This window comes from Panulirus ornatus, chromosome 42 (assembly GCF_036320965.1).
Source record: "Panulirus ornatus isolate Po-2019 chromosome 42, ASM3632096v1, whole genome shotgun sequence".
Classification (NCBI taxonomy): Eukaryota; Metazoa; Arthropoda; class Malacostraca; order Decapoda; family Palinuridae; genus Panulirus; species Panulirus ornatus.
In genome coordinates, this window is record NC_092265.1 from 4,025,353 (window position 1) to 4,050,000 (window position 24,648).

The 24,648-nt window shown below is 46.7% G+C and overlaps 1 protein-coding gene across 1 annotated transcript in view; it reads left to right on the forward strand.

Annotated features, from left to right (window-relative positions):
* Positions 1-327: 327 nt before the first annotated feature.
* The window catches only part of LOC139761829 (uncharacterized), a 72,381-nt gene continuing 48,060 nt past the window's right edge, over positions 328-24,648 (forward strand). The window contains exons 1-2 of the mRNA XM_071686352.1: positions 328-1,045; positions 21,240-21,351. Coding sequence (XP_071542453.1) covers positions 968-1,045; positions 21,240-21,351 — 190 coding nt within the window. The 5' untranslated portion in view covers positions 328-967. The remainder of the gene's footprint in view (positions 1,046-21,239; positions 21,352-24,648) is intronic.

Here is a 24,648-nt window from a genome sequence, read left to right on the forward strand (position 1 = left end):
GGAGGAGGAAAGGAGAAGGAGAGTGGGAGCCAGACTCAGAGGGAATGAGAAATAAAGGTAACTTATCGGTGGTTAGGACTTTATGGTAGTGTCTATGAGAATGAGGAGGAGAGGCAGGCAGAAATGCTTGGCGAATTTGGAAGAAGGAAGAGAAAAAGGAGGGAGTGACATAGGAAAGGGAGAGAGAGAGAGAGGGAGAGAGACAGGGATAGGGAGGGAGGGAGCTGGTTGAGGTCGTGGTGGCACATGGTGGTAGGGAGGGAGAGACAGAGGAGGGGGAGTTAGGCCAGGCGGGGAAGGGGGCGGGGTCCCCAGGAGCACACGCCTTCCCCGCACACACACACACACGCCACCCAGTGCTCGCCGCGGCAGCACGCCCTTCCTGACACCACTCGCGCGTCCTGGCCCGTCTCCCGTGTGCGACCCTACTGGTCTGAGCGAGTGCCACGCCGTCATTTGTGCCTCAGGTCGTGACCCGGTGCCTCCTCCTTTCCTATCACCTGGTGCCATCGTCGCCCATGGCTGCCCACCACGATAAACGCTATGACTCTACGCTCTCTTGAGTGACCGAAGAAATGTGAAATAACAATACAAGTCAATACATATTTAAGGAAAATATATATATATTCCGAGGCTTTATATCGCCTCCCTAACTCCTCAAAAGAAAGAAAAGTTAAAAAAAAAAAAGTGATTTATATAACGAATGGTAAAATTTTGGAGGGAGACTGTAGGGAGGTGACGCGGTGGTGTAGTGAGGATGTGCCAGCGAGGGGGTAGGTCGTCTACGGAAGCCTCACCTTCGACAGTAAGCAGGCGGAATGCCACAGTACCTTTGAGGAGGAGTCGACAGTCACCAACATTATTAAGAAGAAACTCCTCCTCCTCCTCCTCCTCGTTGTTGTCGTCGTCCTCCTCCTCCTCCTCTCCTCACTGCTGCTGGTGCTAGTGAGAGCCTGGAAGCACCACGATGCCTCCCTCGACCATCATCACAGTCCTGCTGCTGCTAGTGATCCACCTCCTCGGCGTAGCTTCACCAAGACCACAGGTTGGTGATCGTCCCCGGGGGGCTTGTGTCTCCCTAGCTGCACGTCAGGTCATGAGGATAACAACGAAATCCTACAACACTGTGGTTATTTTACCTCAATTTTTTTTTTTCTTTTTACCTCTGTTTCTAGGCTGGTGTCAAGATCCAACACGATGAAATAAAATAACGCGGGTAATTCAATAAGCTTCGGCTGGAGACATTAGTGAAATTACAATTTCAGAGAGTCCCCCGACTTTGCATAGGCGGCTTGCCTGCGTGTGGGCGTCTGGATACCGATATTGTTGGATGAACTTCTCCTTATCTGTGACGGAGAGAGAGAGAGAGAGAGAGAGAGAGAGAGAGAGAGAGAGAGAGAGAGAGAGAGAGAGAGAGAGAGAGAGAGAGAGAGAGAGAGAGAGAGGGGGGGGTTGAGGAACGAGATGTTTGCGTAAGAGCGAGTAAATGAAAGAGTGAGTCAAGGATATTGAGTGAATGAACATACACAAAGACACACGGACGCAGACGTACAGACACAGACACACAGACGCAGGAATAGAGACACAGACACACAGACACAGACATACAGACACAGACACACAGACACAGACATACAGACACAGACACACAGACACAGACATACAGACACAGACAGGCAGAGAGACTTATATCGCTCGTCCCCTCCAATTTGGCTAAGCGATGCAGCTGTTCCCTGACAAATAATATCAGAGGCTTATATATATATATATATATATATATATATATATATATATATATATATATATATATATATATATATATATATACGGACGGACCCCCATTTTTCGTGACAGGTCGGTCCGTACATGCACTGCTTGGCTGCCAGCGACGTACCGTGCCAGAATGCTCCCTCAGTACGTCCTTGGCATGGCTCACCGCTTCCATCTCCCTTCCTCCCTCCTCCCTCTCTCTCTCTCTCTCTCTCTCTCTCTCTCTCTCTCTCTCTCTCTCTCTCTCTCTCTCTCTCTCTCCCCTACCGGCACCCCCGGCTGAGATTCAGGCCATGAGTGCCCCCCTCTAACCATATCATTGGCTCGTTACCGCCATACAGGGAATGAGCCTGACACACTAAACACATCCACATCCTGCTGTGACAGTTCGAGGTAGGACTCACGAGGATTGAGGAATATATACAGGTTTTCCTTGCTACCACCTGGGCCGGGCAACCAGCGCGGCGCCTTCAGTTGCCTCTGCGCCGATCTGGACTGACAGGCACAACACTGACCTCCTCTTTGCTCTGCGTAATGCGGCATGCTATTTGTTATATCACAAAGCAATTCGTTCAAGTTTCCTTAGCTTATCAATCTATCAATCCACCCTTTCACTTTCCCACACTTACTCAATTTTTGGTGTGTTTTTAAGTGTCACTTTCTCCCGGTATTCTAAGTGTCACTTTCTCTCTGTATGTTATCAACTGAACGCCAGAAATATTACATGTCACAGCTTACTCTAGCCTACAGGGGACATGCTATGGACGATGCCGGGTCTCCTGAGTTTAACACTCTTACTGTCAGCTTACAGCCACAATCTTCATACAAACTATGAAACAACTTAAAAACAAATGCACCACTTCTATCATTCCTATAATCTAATATTTGACTCACTACGAGCTAAATGATTGTAAGAGAATGTCCTTCACTGGGAAATCACTCGACACGGGGTTGAGGCTGGGGCGGACCACGTGCCATGATGGCTCCTCACCCCTGGCAACAGAGGCCACGGTGTTTTTGACGACACACCCTCACTCTCTACACTACAGCTCCTCTCATAGAATTGAATTCTTATCTTCTAGTTATCAGATTTCTCTTATTATTACTAACCTTACTCCTACGCTTGTAACCTACTGCACTATCATATGAAATTAGACCGACTTGACACTCATGTTAATTCTCTCATCTGGACTCACTCCTGCTTGGTTTCGTCAACAACAACTCATGTTTACACAAGGATTGACTGAGGTAAGCCTGAACTTTGCACATACACACACACACACACACACACACACACACACACACACACACACACACACACACACACACACACACACACACACACACACACACACACACACACACATCACCGTCGTCTCTTGTGGAGTCATGGTATAAGAAGAAACTTGTCAACAACTTTGAGATAAGAGGAAAGTGGTGCATTTATCATAACTTTGGAGTGTGTGTGTGTGTGTGTGTGTGTGTGTGTGTGTGTGTGTGTGTGTGTGTGTGTGTGTGTGTGTGTATGGTAGTTGCGGGTTTCCAAACTTATCTCCGAATTATACAAAATATTATGCAACTCGGTACCAAGATTGTCCCTGATGAGGCCCTTGATTTATACTATGGCTGCTCTCATTTGCATATGAAGGCGATAATTACCTTGATAAAAAAAAGAAGAAGAAGAACGGGAAAAAACACTTGTGACGTTGAACCGCCGGCGCGTATTCTGTGATCCTTTGAGGAGAGAGAGAGAGAGAGAGAGAGAGAGAGAGAGAGAGAGAGAGAGAGAGAGAGAGAGAGAGAGAGAGAGAGAGAGAGAGAGAGAGAGAGGTGACCACAATGGGAAAAGAAGGAGTTCTGGGAGGTGGTTACACCATAGTCAAGGAGGCTAGGATCCCTAACCTTACACTGACTTGCGGATCCCTAACCTTACACTGACTTGCGGATCCCTAACCTTACACTGACTTGCGGATCCCTAACCTTACACTGACTTGCGGATCCCTAACCTTACACTGACTTGCGGATCCCTAACCTTACACTGACTTGCGGATCCCTAACCTTACACTGACTTGCGGATCCCTAACCTTACACTGACTTGCGGATCCCTAACCTTACACTGACTTGCGGATCCCTAACCTTACACTGACTTGCGGATCCCTAACCTTACACTGACTTGCGGATCCCTAACCTTACACTGACTTGCGGATCCCTAACCTTACACTGACTTGCGGATCCCTAACCTTACACTGACTTGCGGATCCCTAACCTTACACTGACTTGCGGATCCCTAACCTTACACTGACTTGCGGATCCCTAACCTTACACTGACTTGCGGATCCCTAACCTTACACTGACTTGCGGATCCCTAACCTTACACTGACTTGCGGATCCCTAACCTTACACTGACTTGCGGATCCCTAACCTTACACTGACTTGCGGATCCCTAACCTTACACTGACTTGCGGATCCCTAACCTTACACTGACTTGCGGATCCCTAACCTTACACTGACTTGCGGATCCCTAACCTTACACTGACTTGCGGATCCCTAACCTTACACTGACTTGCGGATCCCTAACCTTACACTGACTTGCGGATCCCTAACCTTACACTGACTTGCGGATCCCTAACCTTACACTGACTTGCGGATCCCTAACCTTACACTGACTTGCGGATCCCTAACCTTACACTGACTTGCGGATCCCTAACCTTACACTGACTTGCGGATCCCTAACCTTACACTGACTTGCGGATCCCTAACCTTACACTGACTTGCGGATCCCTAACCTTACACTGACTTGCGGATCCCTAACCTTACACTGACTTGCGGATCCCTAACCTTACACTGACTTGCGGATCCCTAACCTTACACTGACTTGCGGATCCCTAACCTTACACTGACTTGCGGATCCCTAACCTTACACTGACTTGCGGATCCCTAACCTTACACTGACTTGCGGATCCCTAACCTTACACTGACTTGCGGATCCCTAACCTTACACTGACTTGCGGATCCCTAACCTTACACTGACTTGCGGATCCCTAACCTTACACTGACTTGCGGATCCCTAACCTTACACTGACTTGCGGATCCCTAACCTTACACTGACTTGCGGATCCCTAACCTTACACTGACTTGCGGATCCCTAACCTTACACTGACTTGCGGATCCCTAACCTTACACTGACTTGCGGATCCCTAACCTTACACTGACTTGCGGATCCCTAACCTTACACTGACTTGCGGATCCCTAACCTTACACTGACTTGCGGATCCCTAACCTTACACTGACTTGCGGATCCCTAACCTTACACTGACTTGCGGATCCCTAACCTTACACTGACTTGCGGATCCCTAACCTTACACTGACTTGCGGATCCCTAACCTTACACTGACTTGCGGATCCCTAACCTTACACTGACTTGCGGATCCCTAACCTTACACTGACTTGCGGATCCCTAACCTTACACTGACTTGCGGATCCCTAACCTTACACTGACTTGCGGATCCCTAACCTTACACTGACTTGCGGATCCCTAACCTTACACTGACTTGCGGATCCCTAACCTTACACTGACTTGCGGATCCCTAACCTTACACTGACTTGCGGATCCCTAACCTTACACTGACTTGCGGATCCCTAACCTTACACTGACTTGCGGATCCCTAACCTTACACTGACTTGCGGATCCCTAACCTTACACTGACTTGCGGATCCCTAACCTTACACTGACTTGCGGATCCCTAACCTTACACTGACTTGCGGATCCCTAACCTTACACTGACTTGCGGATCCCTAACCTTACACTGACTTGCGGATCCCTAACCTTACACTGACTTGCGGATCCCTAACCTTACACTGACTTGCGGATCCCTAACCTTACACTGACTTGCGGATCCCTAACCTTACACTGACTTGCGGATCCCTAACCTTACACTGACTTGCGGATCCCTAACCTTACACTGACTTGCGGATCCCTAACCTTACACTGACTTGCGGATCCCTAACCTTACACTGACTTGCGGATCCCTAACCTTACACTGACTTGCGGATCCCTAACCTTACACTGACTTGCGGATCCCTAACCTTACACTGACTTGCGGATCCCTAACCTTACACTGACTTGCGGATCCCTAACCTTACACTGACTTGCGGATCCCTAACCTTACACTGACTTGCGGATCCCTAACCTTACACTGACTTGCGGATCCCTAACCTTACACTGACTTGCGGATCCCTAACCTTACACTGACTTGCGGATCCCTAACCTTACACTGACTTGCGGATCCCTAACCTTACACTGACTTGCGGATCCCTAACCTTACACTGACTTGCGGATCCCTAACCTTACACTGACTTGCGGATCCCTAACCTTACACTGACTTGCGGATCCCTAACCTTACACTGACTTGCGGATCCCTAACCTTACACTGACTTGCGGATCCCTAACCTTACACTGACTTGCGGATCCCTAACCTTACACTGACTTGCGGATCCCTAACCTTACACTGACTTGCGGATCCCTAACCTTACACTGACTTGCGGATCCCTAACCTTACACTGACTTGCGGATCCCTAACCTTACACTGACTTGCGGATCCCTAACCTTACACTGACTTGCGGATCCCTAACCTTACACTGACTTGCGGATCCCTAACCTTACACTGACTTGCGGATCCCTAACCTTACACTGACTTGCGGATCCCTAACCTTACACTGACTTGCGGATCCCTAACCTTACACTGACTTGCGGATCCCTAACCTTACACTGACTTGCGGATCCCTAACCTTACACTGACTTGCGGATCCCTAACCTTACACTGACTTGCGGATCCCTAACCTTACACTGACTTGCGGATCCCTAACCTTACACTGACTTGCGGATCCCTAACCTTACACTGACTTGCGGATCCCTAACCTTACACTGACTTGCGGATCCCTAACCTTACACTGACTTGCGGATCCCTAACCTTACACTGACTTGCGGATCCCTAACCTTACACTGACTTGCGGATCCCTAACCTTACACTGACTTGCGGATCCCTAACCTTACACTGACTTGCGGATCCCTAACCTTATACTGACTTGCGGACCCCTAACCTTATACTGACTTGCGGATCCCTAACCTTACACTGACTTGCGGATCCCTAACATCCCTGGTACTTAATCCTGACACATATACTTTACTCCCGGATCCCTGACCCTACTGGCTCTCTGACCCTTGACTTTACTGGCTCTCTGACCCCTGACTTTACTGGCTCTCTGACCCTTGACTTTACTGGCTCTCTGACCCCTGACTTTACTGGCTCTCTGACCCCTGACTTTACTGGCTCTCTGACCCTTGACTTTACTGGCTCTCTGACCCTTGACTTTACTGGCTCTCTGACCCCTGACTTTACTGGCTCTCTGACCCCTGACTTTACTGGCTCTCTGACCCCTGACTTTACTGGCTCTCTGACCCTTGACTTTACTGGCTCTCTGACCCTTGACTTTACTGGCTCTCTGACCCTTGACTTTACTGGCTCTCTGACCCTTGACTTTACTGGCTCTCTGACCCTTGACTTTACTGGCTCTCTGACCCCTGACTTTACTGGCTCTCTGACCCCTGACTTTACTGGCTCTCTGACCCTTGACTTTACTGGCTCTCTGACCCTTGACTTTACTGGCTCTCTGACCCTTGACTTTACTGGCTCTCTGACCCTTGACTTTACTGGCTCTCTGACCCTTGACTTTACTGGCTCTCTGACCCCTGACTTTACTGGCTCTCTGACCCTTGACTTTACTGGCTCTCTGACCCCTGACTTTACTGGCTCTCTGACCCCTGACTTTACTGGCTCTCTGACCCTTGACTTTACTGGCTCTCTGACCCTTGACTTTACTGGCTCTCTGACCCTTGACTTTACTGGCTCTCTGACCCCTGACTTTACTGGCTCTCTGACCCCTGACTTTACTGGCTCTCTGACCCCTGACTTTACTGGCTCTCTGACCCCTGACTTTACTGGCTCTCTGACCCTTGACTTTACTGGCTCTCTGACCCCTGACTTTACTGGCTCTCTGACCCCTGACTTTACTGGCTCTCTGACCCTTGACTTTACTGGCTCTCTGACCCCTGACTTTACTGGCTCTCTGACCCTTGACTTTACTGGCTCTCTGACCCTTGACTTTACTGGCTCTCTGACCCTTGACTTTACTGGCTCTCTGACCCTTGACTTTACTGGCTCTCTGACCCTTGACTTTACTGGCTCTCTGACCCCTGACTTTACTGGCTCTCTGACCCCTGACTTTACTGGCTCTCTGACCCCTGACTTTACTGGCTCTCTGACCCTTGACTTTACTGGCTCTCTGACCCCTGACTTTACTGGCTCTCTGACCCCTGACTTTACTGGCTCTCTGACCCTTGACTTTACTGGCTCTCTGACCCCTGACTTTACTGGCTCTCTGACCCTTGACTTTACTGGCTCTCTGACCCCTGACTTTACTGGCTCTCTGACCCTTGACTTTACTGGCTCTCTGACCCTTGACTTTACTGGCTCTCTGACCCTTGACTTTACTGGCTCTCTGACCCTTGACTTTACTGGCTCTCTGACCCTTGACTTTACTGGCTCTCTGACCCCTGACTTTACTGGCTCTCTGACCCCTGACTTTACTGGCTCTCTGACCCTTGACTTTACTGGCTCTCTGACCCCTGACTTTACTGGCTCTCTGACCCTTGACTTTACTGGCTCTCTGACCCCTGACTTTACTGGCTCTCTGACCCTTGACTTTACTGGCTCTCTGACCCTTGACTTTACTGGCTCTCTGACCCTTGACTTTACTGGCTCTCTGACCCCTGACTTTACTGGCTCTCTGACCCCTGACTTTACTGGCTCTCTGACCCTTGACTTTACTGGCTCTCTGACCCCTGACTTTACTGGCTCTCTGACCCCTGACTTTACTGGCTCTCTGACCCCTGACTTTACTGGCTCTCTGACCCTTGACTTTACTGGCTCTCTGACCCTTGACTTTACTGGCTCTCTGACCCTTGACTTTACTGGCTCTCTGACCCTTGACTTTACTGGCTCTCTGACCCCTGACTTTACTGGCTCTCTGACCCTTGACTTTACTGGCTCTCTGACCCTTGACTTTACTGGCTCTCTGACCCCTGACTTTACTGGCTCTCTGACCCCTGACTTTACTGGCTCTCTGACCCTTGACTTTACTGGCTCTCTGACCCCTGACTTTACTGGCTCTCTGACCCCTGACTTTACTGGCTCTCTGACCCCTGACTTTACTGGCTCTCTGACCCCTGACTTTACTGGCTCTCTGACCCCTGACTTTACTGGCTCTCTGACCCTTGACTTTACTGGCTCTCTGACCCCTGACTTTACTGGCTCTCTGACCCCTGACTTTACTGGCTCTCTGACCCCTGACTTTACTGGCTCTCTGACCCCTGACTTTACTGGCTCTCTGACCCCTGACTTTACTGGCTCTCTGACCCTTGACTTTACTGGCTCTCTGACCCCTGACTTTACTGGCTCTCTGACCCTTGACTTTACTGGCTCTCTGACCCTTGACTTTACTGGCTCTCTGACCCTTGACTTTACTGGCTCTCTGACCCTTGACTTTACTGGCTCTCTGACCCTTGACTTTACTGGCTCTCTGACCCTTGACTTTACTGGCTCTCTGACCCTTGACTTTACTGGCTCTCTGACCCTTGACTTTACTGGCTCTCTGACCCTTGACTTTACTGGCTCTCTGACCCTTGACTTTACTGGCTCTCTGACCCTTGACTTTACTGGCTCTCTGACCCCTGACTTTACTGGCTCTCTGACCCCTGACTTTACTGGCTCTCTGACCCTTGACTTTACTGGCTCTCTGACCCTTGACTTTACTGGCTCTCTGACCCTTGACTTTACTGGCTCTCTGACCCTTGACTTTACTGGCTCTCTGACCCCTGACTTTACTGGCTCTCTGACCCCTGACTTTACTGGCTCTCTGACCCCTGACTTTACTGGCTCTCTGACCCCTGACTTTACTGGCTCTCTGACCCTTGACTTTACTGGCTCTCTGACCCTTGACTTTACTGGCTCTCTGACCCCTGACTTTACTGGCTCTCTGACCCTTGACTTTACTGGCTCTCTGACCCTTGACTTTACTGGCTCTCTGACCCTTGACTTTACTGGCTCTCTGACCCTTGACTTTACTGGCTCTCTGACCCTTGACTTTACTGGCTCTCTGACCCCTGACTTTACTGGCTCTCTGACCCTTGACTTTACTGGCTCTCTGACCCCTGACTTTACTGGCTCTCTGACCCTTGACTTTACTGGCTCTCTGACCCCTGACTTTACTGGCTCTCTGACCCCTGACTTTACTGGCTCTCTGACCCTTGACTTTACTGGCTCTCTGACCCTTGACTTTACTGGCTCTCTGACCCCTGACTTTACTGGCTCTCTGACCCTTGACTTTACTGGCTCTCTGACCCCTGACTTTACTGGCTCTCTGACCCTTGACTTTACTGGCTCTCTGACCCTTGACTTTACTGGCTCTCTGACCCCTGACTTTACTGGCTCTCTGACCCCTGACTTTACTGGCTCTCTGACCCCTGACTTTACTGGCTCTCTGACCCCTGACTTTACTGGCTCTCTGACCCCTGACTTTACTGGCTCTCTGACCCCTGACTTTACTGGCTCTCTGACCCTTGACTTTACTGGCTCTCTGACCCCTGACTTTACTGGCTCTCTGACCCCTGACTTTACTGGCTCTCTGACCCCTGACTTTACTGGCTCTCTGACCCCTGACTTTACTGGCTCTCTGACCCTTGACTTTACTGGCTCTCTGACCCTTGACTTTACTGGCTCTCTGACCCCTGACTTTACTGGCTCTCTGACCCTTGACTTTACTGGCTCTCTGACCCCTGACTTTACTGGCTCTCTGACCCTTGACTTTACTGGCTCTCTGACCCCTGACTTTACTGGCTCTCTGACCCCTGACTTTACTGGCTCTCTGACCCCTGACTTTACTGGCTCTCTGACCCTTGACTTTACTGGCTCTCTGACCCTTGACTTTACTGGCTCTCTGACCCTTGACTTTACTGGCTCTCTGACCCTTGACTTTACTGGCTCTCTGACCCCTGACTTTACTGGCTCTCTGACCCTTGACTTTACTGGCTCTCTGACCCCTGACTTTACTGGCTCTCTGACCCTTGACTTTACTGGCTCTCTGACCCTTGACTTTACTGGCTCTCTGACCCTTGACTTTACTGGCTCTCTGACCCCTGACTTTACTGGCTCTCTGACCCCTGACTTTACTGGCTCTCTGACCCTTGACTTTACTGGCTCTCTGACCCTTGACTTTACTGGCTCTCTGACCCCTGACTTTACTGGCTCTCTGACCCTTGACTTTACTGGCTCTCTGACCCTTGACTTTACTGGCTCTCTGACCCTTGACTTTACTGGCTCTCTGACCCCTGACTTTACTGGCTCTCTGACCCCTGACTTTACTGGCTCTCTGACCCTTGACTTTACTGGCTCTCTGACCCCTGACTTTACTGGCTCTCTGACCCTTGACTTTACTGGCTCTCTGACCCTTGACTTTACTGGCTCTCTGACCCTTGACTTTACTGGCTCTCTGACCCTTGACTTTACTGGCTCTCTGACCCTTGACTTTACTGGCTCTCTGACCCTTGACTTTACTGGCTCTCTGACCCCTGACTTTACTGGCTCTCTGACCCTTGACTTTACTGGCTCTCTGACCCCTGACTTTACTGGCTCTCTGACCCCTGACTTTACTGGCTCTCTGACCCCTGACTTTACTGGCTCTCTGACCCCTGACTTTACTGGCTCTCTGACCCCTGACTTTACTGGCTCTCTGACCCCTGACTTTACTGGCTCTCTGACCCCTGACTTTACTGGCTCTCTGACCCTTGACTTTACTGGCTCTCTGACCCTTGACTTTACTGGCTCTCTGACCCTTGACTTTACTGGCTCTCTGACCCTTGACTTTACTGGCTCTCTGACCCTTGACTTTACTGGCTCTCTGACCCTTGACTTTACTGGCTCTCTGACCCTTGACTTTACTGGCTCTCTGACCCCTGACTTTACTGGCTCTCTGACCCTTGACTTTACTGGCTCTCTGACCCTTGACTTTACTGGCTCTCTGACCCTTGACTTTACTGGCTCTCTGACCCTTGACTTTACTGGCTCTCTGACCCCTGACTTTACTGGCTCTCTGACCCCTGACTTTACTGGCTCTCTGACCCTTGACTTTACTGGCTCTCTGACCCCTGACTTTACTGGCTCTCTGACCCTTGACTTTACTGGCTCTCTGACCCTTGACTTTACTGGCTCTCTGACCCCTGACTTTACTGGCTCTCTGACCCCTGACTTTACTGGCTCTCTGACCCCTGACTTTACTGGCTCTCTGACCCTTGACTTTACTGGCTCTCTGACCCCTGACTTTACTGGCTCTCTGACCCCTGACTTTACTGGCTCTCTGACCCTTGACTTTACTGGCTCTCTGACCCCTGACTTTACTGGCTCTCTGACCCTTGACTTTACTGGCTCTCTGACCCTTGACTTTACTGGCTCTCTGACCCTTGACTTTACTGGCTCTCTGACCCTTGACTTTACTGGCTCTCTGACCCTTGACTTTACTGGCTCTCTGACCCTTGACTTTACTGGCTCTCTGACCCCTGACTTTACTGGCTCTCTGACCCTTGACTTTACTGGCTCTCTGACCCCTGACTTTACTGGCTCTCTGACCCCTGACTTTACTGGCTCTCTGACCCTTGACTTTACTGGCTCTCTGACCCTTGACTTTACTGGCTCTCTGACCCTTGACTTTACTGGCTCTCTGACCCCTGACTTTACTGGCTCTCTGACCCTTGACTTTACTGGCTCTCTGACCCTTGACTTTACTGGCTCTCTGACCCTTGACTTTACTGGCTCTCTGACCCCTGACTTTACTGGCTCTCTGACCCTTGACTTTACTGGCTCTCTGACCCCTGACTTTACTGGCTCTCTGACCCCTGACTTTACTGGCTCTCTGACCCCTGACTTTACTGGCTCTCTGACCCCTGACTTTACTGGCTCTCTGACCCTTGACTTTACTGGCTCTCTGACCCTTGACTTTACTGGCTCTCTGACCCCTGACTTTACTGGCTCTCTGACCCCTGACTTTACTGGCTCTCTGACCCCTGACTTTACTGGCTCTCTGACCCTTGACTTTACTGGCTCTCTGACCCTTGACTTTACTGGCTCTCTGACCCTTGACTTTACTGGCTCTCTGACCCCTGACTTTACTGGCTCTCTGACCCCTGACTTTACTGGCTCTCTGACCCCTGACTTTACTGGCTCTCTGACCCCTGACTTTACTGGCTCTCTGACCCCTGACTTTACTGGCTCTCTGACCCCTGACTTTACTGGCTCTCTGACCCCTGACTTTACTGGCTCTCTGACCCTTGACTTTACTGGCTCTCTGACCCTTGACTTTACTGGCTCTCTGACCCTTGACTTTACTGGCTCTCTGACCCTTGACTTTACTGGCTCTCTGACCCTTGACTTTACTGGCTCTCTGACCCCTGACTTTACTGGCTCTCTGACCCTTGACTTTACTGGCTCTCTGACCCCTGACTTTACTGGCTCTCTGACCCTTGACTTTACTGGCTCTCTGACCCTTGACTTTACTGGCTCTCTGACCCTTGACTTTACTGGCTCTCTGACCCCTGACTTTACTGGCTCTCTGACCCTTGACTTTACTGGCTCTCTGACCCTTGACTTTACTGGCTCTCTGACCCTTGACTTTACTGGCTCTCTGACCCCTGACTTTACTGGCTCTCTGACCCCTGACTTTACTGGCTCTCTGACCCCTGACTTTACTGGCTCTCTGACCCTTGACTTTACTGGCTCTCTGACCCTTGACTTTACTGGCTCTCTGACCCTTGACTTTACTGGCTCTCTGACCCTTGACTTTACTGGCTCTCTGACCCCTGACTTTACTGGCTCTCTGACCCCTGACTTTACTGGCTCTCTGACCCCTGACTTTACTGGCTCTCTGACCCTTGACTTTACTGGCTCTCTGACCCTTGACTTTACTGGCTCTCTGACCCTTGACTTTACTGGCTCTCTGACCCCTGACTTTACTGGCTCTCTGACCCTTGACTTTACTGGCTCTCTGACCCCTGACTTTACTGGCTCTCTGACCCCTGACTTTACTGGCTCTCTGACCCCTGACTTTACTGGCTCTCTGACCCTTGACTTTACTGGCTCTCTGACCCCTGACTTTACTGGCTCTCTGACCCCTGACTTTACTGGCTCTCTGACCCTTGACTTTACTGGCTCTCTGACCCCTGACTTTACTGGCTCTCTGACCCCTGACTAACTGGACTCTCAGGTGCCCGATCCTGCGAGCTCTCTGATCCTTGACCTTCCTGGCTCTTGAGGACACTCAAGCAATATCTTTCTGTCAGGAATTCTATTTGTCGCGTGACAAATAAAAAGGGGCGGACCTCTTTCGCTGGCGTCCAATGAACCGAGGATGGAAAGGTCTCACCGTATAAAGTTATAGATAGAATCGTACTGCATTTGCATTCTCCATTGTCTTCTTCTTTTATCACAGGGTTCCGTTATTGTGGCTTTTATACAGGAGGAGGAGGAGGAGGAGGAGGAGGAGGAGGAGGAGGAGGAGGAGGAGGAAAAGGAGGAGGAGGAGGAAGATTAGGGTGGTAAAATTGGAACAGAAACTCTGGCAGTACATTCTAAGTTAATTTAAGTTTTAATAAGTTTGAGCTTTATTAGAGAAGTCATGTCGGCGAGGAAACTTCACACTGTCGAGATAACTGGACTCGAGTGTTTATTATCAGCAGATCTATATATATACATGAAAAAAAAAGAGAAATAGATCAGACGCTAAACTTTTTCCCTACGGCTGAGCTCAAAGCTTCATACCAACCTTATACTAAAAGCTTTAACTGGGGATGGACCCGAAGCTTAATACGCACATACTGAGCTTTTTTTTTTTCCTGTGCAGCTGCAACCCAATGCAACAGACCACACGAGCCAGCCAGCCAGGCAGGCAGTTACCCCCCAAAAAGGAGTGTAAGGTTGCTGGGCTAAGCTGGCACACTGGCAAATTAGCGTCATAAATACTCCAGGTGGATTCCAACTCCCTGGCTAGCTCTGCAGCTTGTGTCGTGTGGAGCTTCTGATTATCATCTCACTGGGAGAGAAGGGGGTCAGGAACCTCTGATCCTCTCTACTCTCTCTCTCTCTCTCTCTCTCTCTCTCTCTCTCTCTCTCTCTCTCTCTCTCTCTCTCTCTCTCTCTCTATCTCTCTCTCTCTCTCTCTCTCTCTCTCTCTCTCTCTCTCTCTCTCTCTCTCTCTCTCTCTCTCTCTCTCTCTCTCTCTCTCTCTCTCTCTCTTGGACTGCAATATCTTCGACGAAATTGATCTCAGTCTTTCATTTGTCGCAGCCACAGAACAGTCTGACATTCACCCCTCCCTCCCCCAGCTTACTTGTGGCCTTACAGTACGTCAAGAGAGGTAATTCCCCCTTCCCCCCAAAAAAGCGTATCATAGATAAAGAGTTATGGTGTCTAACAGGGTGATTTGATGGTTCGTTCCGTGACTTCAGCACTGCCTGCTGGACAGTGGCCAGAAATACAGTGAAACAAACGGGACATCATAATTTATCTTTAGTGGTGGCTGCTGGAGATTGGACGGCACGGGTCTGGTCCTGGCCTGTAATGTGATTATGATCCAATCCTTTACTTCCTCGTGGCCTAACTTCGTGTTGGTCCAAATCTGTTTCAGCTGAGGCTCAGAGATCTTCGAAAGTAAAGCGACACTAATCTTTTTTATTTTTTTTCCCCACGAAGAAGAAGAAGAAAGAGAAAGAAGTGTAATCCAGAAAACCAAGAAAGTAATTATTTTGGTCCTTTTTTTTGTGTGTAACTTCGTGGTCTTGGGTGTTGCTGTGTCCATACTGCTGACAGATGACATCAAGTGGTATAAATACACAGGCAGGTGTCGCTGACTCCACCTGCTCGAGGTTACACCATGAATGAAACCTCACCCTTTTGGGTAAGCTGTATAGTGGTGAGTACAGCAAAACTTTTCACTCTAAAGGAGTCTACATTTCCCTGCTACTGGAAGTAGCACAGCTCTGGACTGCCTGAGCCTTCAGAATGGTCCTGGTTAGTACCAGGAATCTTCCACATATATTGCTCTACGGGTGATTACAATTCGGCTTTACAATGTGTCATCCGTATGTCTATTTACCCAGATTTTCGCCTTTTTAACAAACGCTCTGGCGTAAGGGCAGCCAAGCCTGACATGGGATGTCGTTTGTAGCTTGCAACTGCCCATTACCTCAGACAAATCACACCATTAAGTCTAATTGTGTACTTTCTATACAATTTATTCTTATATTTAACATTTGTCGATTATTTACAGAGTCTAAATGAGGAATCGGTCCCCAGGCAGGATATCCTGCTGAGGTTGAAACCCTCTGCTCTTGATTTCACATTAAGAAGGTTTGTTTATATCTTACACAGAACAACACCACGTAACAGTAACACCGTAACACCACGTAACAGTAACGCCGTAACACCAAGTAACAGTAACCCCGTATTGTTTCGAAGCAAATTCACAAAAAGAAGATTAAGAGGTAAAGACAAAATTTCAGGAATACGTGTATAGCTTTCTCATATTTCTAAATGACTGGATGACTAGATAGAATTAGACAATGTATAGCTATGTCAATAAATGAACTACCGAAATATATCAAAATACGTAAGTGTATATAAAGAGGTAAATATATATATTCACTCATTCATCTCATTAACCTCTTTATATACACTCTTTCATGAGTATGAGGATTTCCTGCACCACCAGCAAGTTCGTCTCCATAAAGATGGTCAATGAAGGAGCGACTCGCCATCTGTCACGATCCATTGCCTAATCACCAGCGGACGTCCATCTCCATAAACCTTACCTCTCTGTCGCCTCGCCGCAGCCCCACACCTCACTGAGGGTCAGATCGCCCGCAGCCCGATACCCCCTCCTTCCCCTCCCTCACCCTAAGGGGTCAGGTCAGGGTCAGGCCATCATGCAGTGTAATCATATTTTACCTCAGTTTTTTGTTCGAGGATGAAGGAAGGTGGACTCAGACGTTATGGATGAGTTGTCTGTATTCTGGGGCTGTGTGTGTGTGTGTGTGTGTGTGTGTGTGTGTGTGTGTGTGTGTGTGTGTGTGTGTGTGTGTGTAAAGATGAATATGTCAAAGGCTATGATTTGGAATATCTTCATTACGTCTATTCTCATGAGAAAAAACATTTAGACTTTTCGAGTATTTGCTTAATATCTCATCACTCAATCGTAAACATTGCTCAAGGCTTTTAGAGAACTAAGCCAAGTAAGATACAAAAGGTAAGCCAATCCAAAAAAAAAAAAAATCACAGAACATAGATACTTGACCATCACAAAACATTGAATACAAATGTAAATTACAAGTAGACAAACAGAATAGATTAGAAAGAGAAAGAAAGAGAAGAAAGATAGCTGAGGAAGATCTAATAAGAAGAGAAATCTAATTACTGCTACTGGCGGTGGGTTTCAGATAACTAGCTAATTACTAGCTGGTCACAGTTTGCAAGCAACTAAATTGTCTGAAAGCTGCAGCCAGGAGGAAACTTTCGTCTTGTCTTATTTTCACATCTTTTTTTATCTCTTATTTTGTCTTATCATTCTCTATCCCACTCGTCCTTAGCGCATACCTTGAAGAGCTTTGTGTAGTATTTACAGTTTACTGAGGCTGGGTTAAGGAAACAGTCGAAACGTCTGAATGTTGTGTTAGGAGGACAAACATCAAAACTAAAGAGGTGTGTTTCATGGAACAATGGTGTTGCCTGCAGCACAACACAGTTATTGCAAGTAAAACAAGGTTAAACCATTTTTGTAACAGAGGAAATGTAATCAGAGGGAGAAGTAGGAAGGATGTATAGAAGAAGGAGGAGGAGAGGGTGCATGGAGAAGTGAGAGGATGGATGCTGAGGTCAGAATACATGTGGGATGCTGGTAAGTGCCCTGGCTTGGTCCCGGGATCTAAGACTTGGGAGGGTACGTCTTATCCCTGAGGGGACGGGAGTGGCCTTAGGAGCAACGCCCTCGCCGCACGGAAGAACAGGACTGGGCCTAAAAGGACAGGGCCTGAAACCTGAGGAGGCAAGCCTAGCTCGAGGGGGACAGGTTAGCTCTGGGAGGATATGCCTGGAAACTGGAGGGACTAGTGGATGTCTCCTGGAAGACGTCCCCAGCAAGCCTGGCTGAAGACTTGATCATCTCAGCAGCTGCCCAGGACTATTAGTGTACCTGTGCCCATCAAGAATTCAGCCCGGGTCAATCAATCTTCGACCGCCACTCTACTGATGCTCCACCTTCCCAAGACAGACGCAGGACGGCGGACTCTCTCTCTCTCTCTCTCTCTCTCTCTCTCTCTCTCTCTCTCTCTCTCTCTCTCTCTCTCTATCTATCTCTCTCTCTCTCTCTCTCTCTCTCTCTCCTTTAAGCGACTGCTGTGGATTAAGGTTTTAAACATATTACATCGACACAGACTCGCGTTCGAAGCTTCGACCATAATAACTCAAAGGCGTTCGTTGACGTGTCCAAACCTTCAATCTCTCTCTCTCTCTCTCTCTCTCTCTCTCTCTCTCTCTCTCTCTCTCTCTCTCTCTCTCTCTCTCTCTCTCTCTCTCTCTCTCTCTCTCTCTCTCTCTCTCTCTCTCTCCTGTAAACGAGTGCTGGGGACTCGGGTTCACCTTATCATATCGACGATCCTGGCGCGTATAGGATTCGAGGCTTCGTTCGTGTCTCAAGGACATCCGTGACGTGTGCTGGGGCCATCGCTCCGATGATAAATGTGTTCGGTGGGCTGGCGCGAAATTGCAGGAATCACAGAGGAGTGTGATTACTGTTGGTGATTACTGTTGGTGATTACTGTTGGTGATTACTGTTGGTGATTACTGTTGGTGATTACTGTTGGTGTGTTGCGGGGAGAGAGTTATAAACTCGTGTTCTCCCGTCTCCCCACCTTTTGTATATGAGCCGTCTATAATCCAGTGAATTCGCACACACACACACACACACACACACACACACACACACACACACACACACACACACACACACACACACACACAGGCACAAGCTAGGTACACATTTTTCGACCAGCCCTTGAGGAAAGGATATCAACTAACCTTTAAATCTAACAAAGCTCTGAATCATTCATCATGCAGGATAATATGCATTTCTGTTCCTAAATGAACTAGAAGCATTTTCTTTAATGTGGAATTCTTTGCATGAATACTTTCTCGAAAGGAACTCTCTTTCCAGGTTCTCTGCAAACACCGGGACTTGTTCATAAGGTATTCAGGGAGTTTGTCTTCAGAATGAGTTGGGGTTCCCCTTCAATCTGTCCCTTTTGAATCCAGGTTTAGTCTTCTTCTTTTCATCCCTTCATCTTTCTTCTCTCTATATCCACTCCTCATCTTCTCTTCTCTCCTTCTTCTTCTATCTAATCTTTTGCGTTGCTGTACACCTTCATCTCTTTCGTATCATAGAACTTTCAGTTGCTATTGGCATTCTCTTGATCCTACTCCTCGTTCAGTGTATATATATATATATATATATATATATATATATATATATATATATATATATATATATATATATATATATATATATATATATATATATATATATATATATATATATATATATATATATATATATATATATATATATATATATATATATATATATATATATATATATATATATATATATATATATATATATATATATATATATATATATATATATATATATATATATATATATATACATACATGTATCCAAAAAGGAAATCTGGACGGTGTCACTACTCATACACGATGTATAACAACAGCAAAATAATATTGGTTAAACTGACGTCCACTCTGAGCGAGAGAAATACGAAAACCTTCATAAAAAGCAAGAAAATAAGACTGTAGAATCGAACGCCGTTTTTCTAGACGTGCTTTTAGGATAATATACTCTGGAAAAGACTTCCCCTTGGCTCTCTAGCGAGAAGAAAACTTGCCGTTCTTTCTGGTCCTCGTAGCTGAAATAGTACAGACGAACGTCAGCCTGGAAACTTACCTGGAAACGAGGTGTCGTAGCCACGAGTTACTGCCCGTGAAGAAGTCATAACACCAAGATACTGGCAAGTGCCAGCCACGTCTGTAGCGTCTCGTATATTGGTAAAGTCAAGGGCGATATGAGATCACTTATTTACGAACAGTTCTTATTCTCTTGCCCTTCTGGGGAACAGATAAAGCGATCAACGAGCGATTCAGTAGTTCTTACGAGAGAGTCAGGGCGAATAAGAATGTTTGTTTGTTTGTTTGTTTGTGTGTGTGTGTGTGTGTGTGTGTGTGTGTGTGTGTGTGTGTGTGTGTGTGTGTGTGTGTGTGTGTGTGTGTGTGTGTGTACACCACTGCAAGTTACGCATCGTATTCTGCCCTGAGCCAGTTACCAGATTTCGTACTCTGTATATTCCAGCAAGAGGGATCAGACACCCTTACCCCAAGGGAAATATGTAATCAGGAGTCCATCTCCACTCTAGATCACGTCTCTGATAGGGTCCTACAAGAGTGATATACTGAAGGGAAGAGTGGATGATATCTTTTTACGAAGGAAGTGGTTGTTATGGAGGAATTTAGCTTTGGATCTACATGGTTACTGTCTATATGCAGCTGTACAGTTGTCGATATTGTAGGAGTTGTTCCTCCGAAACCTACTTCATTCTTGGCTTCGTTTCATGGCTCATGTATTCCACCCTCCATTTTTTTCCTTGTTTTGTGATTTTTCTTTTTGTTTCTTCTAGGGTCTTGCTTCATTGAAGGTTTCATTCATTTCAGGGTTTGATGCATTCCAGACTTGGTTCATTCAAGGTTTGGTTCATCCTAGACATGATTCACTTATGGGTCGTTTCATTCTGTCATTCCAACGTTCTGTCACCATGGGATTGTAGTCACTATGGCTCGTTTCCTAATATGCTTGTAATACTTAAAACTTGTATCATTCCAAGCATTTGTGTCACCATATATACTGTTTTTTCAGCATATCTACAATTGTTTCCCTTCAGGTGTCAATTCTTTTTCAAAGTTTTGTTGAAGATACATTCTTTCATTTTAGTTCTCTTTGCTTCATTCAGAGTTCGCGTGATCAGAAACTTTCACATTACATAAATGTTATAGTTAGCGTTATTTCACCTCTGACATGTTCCATTTAAGTTTATTTTCATTCCAGGCTAACCTGTTACTCTAATTAAACCGCCCTTTTTCTCATTCCAGACCTGTTTTCACTCCTAATTGGATTCAGTTTAATCTCGTTTATTCGAGAGGCGTTTCATTCCACAGCCGTTTCATTCCAGATTCGTTTCATTCTTTTAGGATGGGGCTGCCCAGGACGATGGAGAACACACGCGCACCTACAACACTCGTCCAGATGATGGCCACACAGAGAGGCACCCACACGACCCCCTCCGATGGGTCTGGATTGATGGTAAATATTATCTCGTGGTGTCCTGTTCCAGCGTGGATGGGGTGAGTAGGAGACTGGATCCAGTCTGTCCTTTACTGATAATTGGATATGTCTTCATGTTATCTTTGTTATCTCTTCCGAAAACTGGCACTTCCAGTCACTTGTTTTCTGTTGTCTTCTATATCATCTCTTCCAACAGCTGGGGCAACTAGATTCTGTTTCTAATGTCTTCTATTACAGAAACCAGTTCTCTGTTGTCTTCCATATCATCTCTTTCAAGGAGATATAGAAACATGTTTTCTGTTACATTCTGTAACATCTCTTTCAAGCACTGGAGCATCCATTAACCTGTTTTCTGTTGTCTTCTATATTATATCTTCCAAATATATGGATTTGTCTCGGAACCTGAATGCCACAGCTTAAAAGGAGGAATGTTTTGGGGAGGGAGAAGCGTTGGGGAGGGCAGAGAATGATGACGGGGGGAGGGGGGGGAGGAGGAGATTGATTGGAGAGGATGGAGACTGTTGATAAGGAAGGCTGTGTTGGTGAGGGAGAGCAGTGTTAGGTACGGCAGAGATGTTCGGGAGGGAGGACATTGTTTGTGAGGAAGAATAGTGTTGATGAAGGAGAAGAGTGTTGGAGAAAGATGGCGCTTGGAAGTGATTAAACTATTACTTTTTCTCCTTATCAGCTAATGTCCTGTCCATGTTAGCTGCAAGCCTTCGCACAGAAGATAGCTGCGTACTGGATTCATTCAGTTTTATATATTTTAAACAACTGCAATTTGCAATTGATCAATCAGATTAACTATTGTGATATATATATATATATATATATATATATATATATATATATATATATATATATATATATATATATATATATATATATATATATATATATATATATATATATATATATATATATATATATATATATATATACATATATATATATATATATATATATATATATATATATATATATATATATATATATATATATATATATATATATATATATATATTTTTTTTTTTTTTCATACTATTCGCCATTTCCCGCATTAGCGAGGTAGCGCTAAGAACAGAGGACTGGGCCTTTGAGGGAATATCCTCACCTGGCCCCCTTCTCTGTTCCTTCTTTTGGAAAAAATATATATATATTCGTTTCATGTTCAAAATTACTGAGGAAAACGTTCATATCATGTTTACCATAAAATGAACTTATCTCTACCGAGTTTGCACAACGAGTCCGAGATTACTGATGAATATTTCACCGGGAAAATAGAGGGAGAATAGAACAGAGAGAGAGAGAGAGAGAGAGAGAGAGAGAGAGAGAGAGAGAGAGAGAGAGAGAGAGAGAGAGAGAGAGAGAGAGAGAGAGAGAGAGAGAGAGAGAGAGAGAGAGAGAGAGAGAGAGAGAGAGAGAGTTAGCTCATGACCACATTGTCCACCCGAGTGATGTATAAACATGTGCGAAAGCAAAACGCATTTCAATCCCTTGGACTCCATACTTACTTGGTGTATGGGTCCCATATAGATCAAAATATATCAACACAGTCACCACACAAGTGGTATTCTCTTTTCTTGAATGTATTTTCTTTCTTTCTTTCTTTTCCAAACCCTCTCCAGGCAATCTGTTGAAAGAAATGAAATGTCAACGATGGAGAAAAGCCTTATAATGACCTGCTGTCTGTTCCCAGAGGCCAGAGTGGGATATATATAATCGTTTTCTGACAGGTTGTAATCTGGGATGTGAATGACATTGTAAGCCATGATGTGATAACCATCTGTCACTCGACAGAACATTGCTGACCAGATGTGTCTAAATAGACATTTGGCAGAGAAAGGAGGAAATCACCATTTTCTGTGTCATCACAACCAGTTGTACAGTGTTTATGGAGTGAGGGTTGGACATTTTTACCTTACCATTTAATGATATTAATCGAGAGAAAAATGTTATATATAAAAGACTTTTTTTTTTCCCTATATGTGTGTGTGATTTCAGCCTCTGGTGCAATGTCTGTGTTGTTTACTCTGCCATCTGTCAACGGGGGGAGAGAGCTCTCTTGGTGAGTGGGTTGAACGCTTGTTGGTCACGCTTCTGAATGCCGGTCAAACACGCATGGGTCTCTCTCTCTCTCTCTCTCTCTCTCTCTCTCTCTCTCTCTCTCTCTCTCTCTCTCTCTCTCTCTCTCTCTCTCTCTCTCTCTCTCTCTCTCTCTCTCTCTCTCTCTCTCTCTCTCTCTCTCTCTCTCCCACATTTGCCTCACCGATTTTTCCCAGGATGATGCCTTGCTCCCCTCTCGTGCAAGAGGTGCCTTCCCTCCAAATTTGCATAAACCTCTCTCACGTCCACTCACATAAGCCTCTTGGCGTCACAACTGCATTCTACTTGTAGTTTTGATCTTGGCTCATTGTTTCCTGAGCATGAGTCTACCCTCTTCCATACTCCCACACCCTCTAGTCATCATAGGATGTTTATTCCACTTCGTGATTGTGTTTTATCATAGATATTCAATATACTACCCTTTTTTTGTTTTCTATATCTATATTTTGTCCTGTATACATCATGCATGCCATTCTTTACACCACCTTCTGCTCCATTCTCAACCCTCACTGTTATCTGTCAGTGTTTTTCTTTCTCCATGTTTATAACCTGAATGTTTCCTTCGCGCGAAAACTTTGTCTCTTTCCTCCCCATTCATAGCAGTCTTTTCGTCGGTGAGACTTACCAGCAGCGAGTGTGCATCTCTCTCTCTCTCTCTCTCTCTCTCTCTCTCTCTCTCTCTCTCTCTCTCTCTCTCTCTCTCTCTCTCTCTCTCTCTCTCTCTCTCTCTCTCTCTCTCTCTCTCTCTCTCTCTCTCTCTCTCTCTCTCCGTGGTAGATATAAAGGGAAATGAATATGTGGTACATATTTCCTTCCTCACTTGTCCATACTGATGACATCTCTCCATATAACGTTCAGTCATGCATTCCCTCTTCTTTTTCTCTCATTTCATCTGTTTCTCCCTTTTTTGCTTCATCCCCTCTCCCCTGCACCTTCGTTCCCATCTGGGGAGAGGGGGAGGAGGTTGGTGGGATAGAGGTTACGTGGTCTGGGGCAATTTGCGATTAGCTGGCTGCCCCCAGGACCAAAATATTGACAAGCGAGATGAAGGCGCATTAACCTTTCATCTCGGCACACACACACACACACACACACACACACACACACACACACACACACACACACACACACACACACACACACACACACACACACACACACACACACACACACACACACAAGCTTCCGCAGTGTGTAGCGGTTAATGTC